Genomic DNA, 8,652 nt, shown 5'->3' on the forward strand with positions numbered 1-8,652 from the left:
ACGATGGCCGTTTTGTAGTCTCAATGCCACTGAAAAAACATCCTTCAGTCTTAGGCGAATCTTATCAAAAGGCAAAATATCGTTTCTTATCATTAGAACGTAAGTTTCAAAGAGATCCTATTTTTAAGAATAGATATATTGAGTTCATGAAAGAATATGAACGTCTTGGTCACATGACAGAAAATAAGGAGTCTTTACACAGTTGTCTTCAACCAATTAATTATTTTTTACCTCACCACGGTGTCATCCGTGAGTCGAGTCTTACTACAAAACTTCGAACAGTTTTCGACGCTTCTGCGGCCACCTCTTCAGGCGTGTCACTTAATGACATCCAGATGGTCGGTCCAACTGTACAAGAAGATCTTTACTCCATTTTGATACGTTTCCGTCAACATAAGTATGTCGTGACTGGAGATATTGAAAAAATGTATAGAGCGATTGAACTCAATCCGTCACAACGCTCTCTTCAACAGATAATTTTTCGTTATAATTCTAATGAACCATTAAAAACTTATACTCTTAATACGGTGACCTATGGCACGGCATCTGCGCCATACTTAGCCACTAAATGTTTGGTTACATTAGCATCCAATGTCCTTGATGATGATGTGAAACGGTCTATACAAAAAGATTTTTATATGGATGACTATATAGGGGGGTCTTCTACTATTGCCAATACCGTAACACTTTGCAAGGGCGTAATATCTACCTTAGAATCAGCTAAATTTAATTTAAGAAAATTAAGGTCTAATAATCTATCAATTTTAAAACAAATATCTCCTTGTTATGATAAAACGAATAATATTTTAAAATTTTCAGAAACTAATTCTAATGTTGCTTCAAAAACTTTAGGTCTCAGCTGGATATGTGATTCTGATATACTGTCATTTTCAATTAATATTGAACTTCATAAAAAAGTAACTAAACGTCACATTCTTAGTGTCATCAGTCAAATTTATGACCCATTAGGCCTTGTAGGCCTCTGCGTTGTTGAGGCTAAAATTATAATGCAGAGGTTATGGATTGAGCAATATTCATGGGATGATGAAGTGTGTACTGAAATTAAAAATCGTTGGTTAGCTTTTGCGAGTCGGTTGTCTTCCCTTAATGAATTAAAAATTCCCCGTTGGGTTCTAAGTGATGATTTTAATATTTTAGAAATTCATGTTTTTTCAGACGCTTCAGAACGAGCATACGGTGCTTGTTTGTATATTCGTTCTGTGCATAAATCAGGGCTAGTGACTGTGCACCTCTTGACCTCTAAGAATAGAGTAGCGCCGATAAAGCCAACGACAATGCCTCGTCTTGAGCTTTGCGGAGCCTTGCTTGCTGCAAGGTTGTGCGCTAAGGTACTAGCCTCTTTAACTCTAAATATAAGTAAATGTCGGTTTTGGTGTGATTCAACTATCGTCTTAGGATGGTTGAAGACATCACCTCTTCAAATGAAAAGTTTCATACGAAACCGTGTTCATGAAATTCAAGAAATTACCGAGGGTCACACGTGGTGCTACGTACCGTCAACAGACAACCCGGCGGATCTTGTTTCTCGGGGGGTGAAGGCTGATTCCATCAGTAGTTCTTCGTTGTGGTGGCACGGCCCCACGTTCTTATTAAAACATGAAAACGAGTGGCCACAAATGCCTAGATTTAACGAGAAACAGGATCTACCTGAGTTACTTTCTTATTCTCTTTTGGTTAATAATACTCCTAATATAGATCTTATTTCTAGTCTAATTAATAAAACATCAAATTTTACCTATTTACAAAGATCGATAGCTTATTTACAAAGATTTATTTACAACTGTCGAAACAAAACTAAATTAAAAGGATATTTATCGGTAACAGAGCTTCAAAATTCATTAAATTTAATAATACAAAAGGTTCAATTAGAAATGTTTCCCGATGAATATGTTATTTTAAAATCTGCTAAAAAGCTGCCTATTAAGAATAGACTGTCTACTTTATCTCCATTCTTAGACACAAATAATATAATTAGAGTTGGTGGCAGGCTTAATAATGCTCCATACAGTTATGATACCAAACATCCTATTTTAATTTGTAGCAAACATCATTTTAGTAAAACTTTATTTAATTATTTTCATTTAAAATATTTACACGCTGGTCCACAATTACTTTTAGCGAATATAAGACAGACTTATTGGCCTTTAGGTGGCAGAAACTTATCAAAAGGGATTGTCAATAAGTGTGTTCGGTGTCGCAGATATAAGGGCGAAACCATTCAGCCTGTAATGGGGCAGTTACCTGCATCACGAACTCAATTAGAATTTCCTTTCTTACACTGTTCCGTGGACTATGCTGGGCCGGTGTTGGTAGCAGACCGAAAAGGCAGAGGTTGTAAGCTTATTAAATGTTATTTGGCAATTTTTATTTGTAATTATGTAAAGGCCTGTCATATCGAACTCGTTACGGCACTATCGACAGAAGCATATATTGCCGCGTTAAATCGCTTCGTGTCACGACGCGGTAAACCTTCAAGTATCACTTCTGATAACGGTAAAAACTTTGTGGGTACCTTTAATGAATTATCTAAATTTTTAGCACAGTCAGATCTTGAAGGTCATTTTGCTGGACAAGGTATTGAATTTAAATTTGTGCCTCCATATAGTCCACATTTCAACGGCTTAGCTGAAGCAGCAGTTCGTTGTACTAAACATCACCTTCGTAGGTTACTTCAAATCACTCATTTCACTTATGAAGAGATGTCTACTTGCCTCACTCAAGTAGAGGCAGTTTTGAACTCCCGTCCCCTAACCCCGTTCTCCTCTGATCCTTGTGATTTTTCCGCTTTGACTCCTGCCCATTTTTTAATTGGACGACCATTAATGTTTATTCCACAGCGAGAGGTATCAGCTGTTAACATCAATGCTCTTGAACGCTTTAAAAGGATACAACTTATAAGGCAACATTTTTGGGGTCGTTTCTCATTGGAATACATCTCGTTACTTCAGGCCAAGACAAAGTGGAAGTCCTCAAGATCGGAGCTTAAGCCTGGGTCTCTTGTCCTCATAAAAGAAAAAGCTCTTCCGCCTCTTCTTTGGTGTTTGGGAAGGGTAATCAAGACATATCCGGGCAGCGATGGGATTTCTAGAGTGGCCGAAATCCGGACCAAGGGTGGCACCATTAGAAGGGCATTTAATAATATATGTCCACTTCTAGATCTTGAAGCCTCCAGCTCTCAAGCCGGGGAGCATGTTGCGGACTAACGCAACACCTCGGGCGCGGTGCGCGGCGAGGGACGGAGGGACAGCCCCACCATCGCATCGGAGAGAGGACATCGGCGGCTTGACCTACGACACGTCAGCTACACTTTGATCCGACGCCTAAGACTATCATTATATATTGCTGCATTCACATTATTGTTCCTGAAACGGCTAATAAACCAGATATATGTATATACAGTCCACTTACTATTAATTTAACGTTCACCAGAACACTAACAATAATAATTCAAACTATTAAGTGAAATAAAAAAACATATGTCTTTATTTATTTTTGTCGACAGTATAAAATTACATAAATAATTTTAAAAAAGTTTTCCTAGTAATATTTTAATAATATTTTACTTTACAAACGTCATATTATACCGTCGTGTGGCCGATATTACGTCACTTCCGTTATATATTTTTCTTACGGTTTTAGTATCACATTTTTTTCAAGCCTGCCGTAAGGAACTTCGTTCCAATAAGGCACACCAAAATTAAAAATTTGTACCATCAAGTCTTATTATTTTCCATCATTTTGTTCTTTTGACCCGAATCTAAATTTTTCAAAATTTTGCGGCCCTCTAGTAAAAAAAGGTTGCTCACCCCTGCTTTAAATCATTTTTCTTGATCGTTGAGGCAGCTTATCGTAACACCAAACAAAAACGGTTTTCAAAATAAACCCAAGATTTACCAGAACTAGATAATATTACAATATTTACTTATATTATTTTAACTATCACCACAAATGTTATTTATGTTATCAAAATCACCTTGCCAGTGTACGCGCGTGTAGACTAATTAGCATCATCATATTCATATTCTAGTAGTTCGAATAGATCAACACAAACTTACACAGATCTTAATGATAATAATCAATATTCGTTGGTTAAATTACAAAACAGTTTCAACAATTCATACTGTTAGACTCGACTTGAGCCACTATCAGTCTAGTCTTGAGCGAATGTGTATTCAGTATAAGGATGTCTAATGATGCGTTTAATATGCGCAGAATTAATGTTTGAAACGAGAATATTAAATGGTCCTAGTTTAAGGGCGCTAGTTAACCATCTGGAATATACTGAAAATTATATATAACTAATTGGAACGCTTTTTGCGTAAACCGATATGTTAATTGACATATTATGAACAAAGAAAGAAACTACTAAAATATTTAGTAGTTTTTTTTTTTAGTTTAGTTTCTAATCCTTACTACTTTCTCCCCCTTATAAATCTCTCACTTACTTCAACACATCACAGTTCACTGCTGAACATGCCTCCCAAAGATCACGCAAAACATTTGAAATCCTAGCAAAAAATATTTTAAAAATATGTGCATATCTTTACCTACTAAATGTTTAGATTTTAGAAATTTATTTTGTACTTATTCAACATAAAAAGGAAAATGTTAATATAACAAGCAAATGCACAAATGCAGCAATTGGTATACAACCCGCAGCGTGTCTATATTAATGACCTGTTTCCGATTACGTGCTAATACGAGTATCTAATGTAATCATACCATAGTAGCTAGCATATTACCATATTAGTATTAACGAGGTACATTGAAGAAGGTAGTACGATTTTTAAGTATATTTATTTCTAGGTGCGTGATTCTCTAAGATTAAAACAATCGTGCTAATATTATTATCGATAAATTTGGATCTTTAAAATTTATAAAAATACTTTTTATTTTATAGCTAACATATTTTCAGCCAATAACTTACAAGGAGAACCACTTCATTTTCCCAGAGAAACACGACAATATATATAACTTTAAAATAAAATTAAAAATATATTAAAAATAAATTTAAATTTAAATAAATTCAATTTGTGATAAAAATATTTAAAAAGCAGTAAAAATATCTAAAAATCGGTAAATAACGTACTCTGTAGTAGTAAAATATCTTGACCTTTTACAAATATCGAAAAATTTGGAACACGAAAATGACAAAAGCCGGTGGCATACGAAATCATATTTTCAATAGTACAGTTTGAAAGGCAAGTGCATTTATACGCAATCTTGTAGAACATAATGGAAAAGTTTCGCGCCCGAAATACGGTTCGCTTTTAGGCCCACTTCACAGCGACTACAATGCGCTATACAATAAATTCAACAAATATTGGGCATTTTCCTTTTTATTTGTATTGACCGTACTTATTATTATTACTCTATATTTTATTCTTATTGAGACTATAAATATTTTTGATAAAGTACGATCTTAGACTACTGTTTTATTGCAGTAATGCGATACGCTTTACAATAAACAATATATTACGAATATTTGTTTCCGGTGTATATCCGGTGGGTGTACGTCTTTCTGGGTCTTCCAACTGTTCCTTGGGGATCACGTGAAGCAACTGGTCCTGTTTGTTAACGTAGTCACCTGATAGTGATAGTTACTCAAAGTAGGTGAATAGAGAAAGACATCTTAACCCAGCCGTCGGACGGTACAGAATGAATTAATCAAAACAGTCAAATTGTCTTTAATTTATTTATTTATTTATTTTATTTATTTATTAAGAAAACCAACAGCGTTTCAGTTAATACATACTATAACCAAATTACAAAAAAAAAATAAGGCCAATAACAGGTTTCCCTTTATAATATTTATAAGTTAATATTATAATAATGATTCTTAAATAGTTATTTTAAAGTTATTGCTTTGATTACAGCCATCATAAAAATTTAATCACCATAATAGTTGTAAAACAGCTATATAGCATTAAGCAATATATTAGTGAAAGAAATAAATTTAATCGAGCTACATTATCTTTATACTTTACTGGACAAGGACCATTACTGGCCCACTTATTAGCGCAGTCACGTAATGTGCGTTAATGAAAATTGTTTCGTGACGTCTAGATTCATAGAATTTCGACTTGGTGCCAAGTACAAGAAAACATTTAAAGCTGGTATCATCATTTCAGCCTATTACAGTCCACTGCTGGACATAGGCCTCCACAAGTTCGCGCCAAAAATGGAGCGCACTTATGTGTTTTGACCACAGTCACTACGCTGGGTAGGCGGGCTTGTGTCCGCAGGGCTGGCTTTATCGCACCGAAGACACTGACGCCCGTCTTCGGCCTGTGTATTTCAAAGCCAGCAGTTGGACGGTTATCCCGCCATCGGTCGGCTTTTTAAGTTCCAAGGCGGTAGTGCAACTGTGTTATCTCTTAGTCGCCTCTTACGACACCCACGGGAAGAGAGGGGATGGCTATATTCTTAATACCGTAACCACACAGCAAAAGCTGGTATATTGTTATATATTTATAACCCTTAAAATATAGTAACATTTAGATAATTTTTAATAAAAAATAAACTCAATCGTTATTTGGTGATACAGAAGAATTATGTTCGTTATACAGTAATAAAATTGAGTTCTACTAGAGGAAATCACAGACTCACCGTGATGATATTTTATAGACTAATCTCTTTGGGCGCAAATTCTTGTTATAAAATAAAATAAAGTCAGAGCAAAAGCTATAGATTAAAGCAAAAGCTTTAGTTCTAACTTTTATTATATATAAGTAATAGTTTTGCGTATTAAAATGTTTAAAAAAAATTTATTGTTCAGTTCGCAGAGTTATGAAATAAATAAATTTCTAAAATAACGTAGCCTACGTTACTCCTTACTATATCAGCTATATGCCAATTAAAGTCCCGTCAAAATCGGTCCAGATGTTTCAGAGATTAGCAGAAACAAACAGACAGATAGACAGACAGACGGACAAAAATTGTAAAAAAATGTTATTTTGGTATATGTACCGTGTATACATCTATATGCATTTAGTAATAAGCGATTATTTTAATATTAGAAACCGACACTCCAATTTTATTAATTTGTATAGATTATATCGCTTTTTAAAGCGAGCCAAAAAATATAATTTGGAGAAAAACATTATTGACAGTGATTTGTTTAGCGACAATAGTCACTGAAGTGTGAAAACAAAATGTTTTTGGTAGTCAATAATTTAACTTTTCCTATCATTACAGTTTTTTATTTTGTCACTGGTTATTATTTGTGTAGTAGAATTATTAGCTAGACAGTTACTGCACGACACCGATATACGATCCTTGCAAGACGACGACTGGTATCGACGATAGGAATTATTACTCTTTTTCGTCAAGTATTAATTAATTTATTAATCATATTATATTAGTAGATAAATCAACTACAGTCAATGAGGCAACTTAAAAGTATTTTTTGTAGGTAGTTAGTATTATTAATAGGAACACTAAACGTTCCTATTTGATCATTTGATAAATACATATTTACCAACATGTCTAACGTTGCTTAAATTATTACAATACAGTAACAATGTTTATTTCGTATGTTTATATCGTTTTTAATTAATTCGTGAATAAAAAAAAAGTAAAAAGCGTCATTGTTATAGTCGGATCATCATCATCACTTCAGCTTATCGCAATCCACAAAGGACATAGGCCTCTACAAGTTCGCGCCAGAAATGGCGTTAACTCATGTGTGTGCCCATAGTCACCATGCTGGGTGGACGAGTTGGGAACCGTATATATAGTCGGATAAAAACATTAAAATCGAGAAAGTCTTTTCATGGCTTGTAAAATAAAAAAATATATAAAAAAACCGCCAAGAATCTTAATTTTTATGGTCCCGCTAATGTAAGTCAGCTTCTCACAAATTCCGATGAAACATAATATATAAATACAGATATAGTATATAAAGACAGATATGTAAATAACTAAAATAGACAACATCACAGACTTCTTATTACCGAATATTCATGAAATAGAAAATGATGTGGGTAAAATTACGAGGCAGAGTTACTAATTAGTATAAAATAGAAGAGGGTTGTAAACAAAGTCATTAAATGTAACTTTACACAAAATTATTTAGTTTGATAGTTGTGATTAATTGTTTAATTGGTAAGGAATCATTTAATATTTAACAATGTGACAACCGTGGAATTACAACGTAATATAGACGTAAGCTTGTATTAATTCGTAGTTAATTCATTTCACATTACTAATTACAGCTTACGGTTAATTTGAATTTATAATGTCGGCGTGACTCCGCATCGTTTGCTCTTGTGATACAACTATTGCAACGATGTTCAAAGTCCTTCTAAACGGTGTAGCGTTTTCATTATTCATTGTATATAGCTGTAGTCTCTATTTGTATGGGTTTAAGTGTCATAAATGCATACATATGTCTACGTGTTGTCGTGGGTACGTGCGAAATTTAATTGTACCGCAGAACAAAGTTGTACGCCAACCCACAATCCTCGTTTAGTATTTCGGTAAATAAAGTATCTTGTCTCTTTTGTTACTAGAGCTGTTTCATTTTAGCGTGGTTATAATTATTTTAGTGTCATTCGTAGCAAAATTATAGCTGTTTCAAATTGGGCGAGCTTTTATCAAACTGAGTATTAGTTTAATACTGCATTTTTG

The 8,652-nt window shown here is 34.1% G+C and overlaps 1 protein-coding gene across 3 annotated transcripts; it reads left to right on the top strand.

Annotated features, from left to right (window-relative positions):
- Positions 1-17: 17 nt before the first annotated feature.
- LOC123656463 lies at positions 18-3,420 on the top strand. Of its 3 annotated transcripts, none has more exons than XM_045592142.1 (3): positions 18-99; positions 1,177-1,349; positions 3,178-3,420. In XM_045592142.1, exons 1-3 carry the CDS (start codon positions 24-26, stop codon positions 3,331-3,333), a joined length of 405 nt encoding a protein of 134 aa, XP_045448098.1. In that variant the 5' UTR covers positions 18-23; the 3' UTR covers positions 3,334-3,420. The 3 variants fall into 3 exon arrangements, 1 of the variants encoding a protein (XP_045448098.1); XR_006743549.1 differs by lacking the exon at positions 18-99 and adding an exon at positions 987-1,049; XR_006743550.1 differs by lacking the exons at positions 18-99; positions 1,177-1,349 and adding an exon at positions 2,419-2,514.
- The last annotated feature ends 5,232 nt before the right edge of the window (positions 3,421-8,652 follow it).

This window comes from Melitaea cinxia, chromosome 9 (genome assembly GCF_905220565.1).
Source record: "Melitaea cinxia chromosome 9, ilMelCinx1.1, whole genome shotgun sequence".
Classification (NCBI taxonomy): Eukaryota; Metazoa; Arthropoda; class Insecta; order Lepidoptera; family Nymphalidae; genus Melitaea; species Melitaea cinxia.

Bases quoted from the DNA above. Each gene is read 5' to 3' on its own strand.
- LOC123656463 (XM_045592142.1), top strand. From the start codon at position 24: ATGCCACTGAAAAAACATCCTTCAGTCTTAGGCGAATCTTATCAAAAG. The intron at 100-1,176 runs GTAAGTTTCAAA...ATGTTTTTTCAG, and splicing joins TCGTTTCTTATCATTAGAAC to ACGCTTCAGAACGAGCATAC. The intron at 1,350-3,177 runs GTACTAGCCTCT...GTCCACTTCTAG, and splicing joins CTGCAAGGTTGTGCGCTAAG to ATCTTGAAGCCTCCAGCTCT.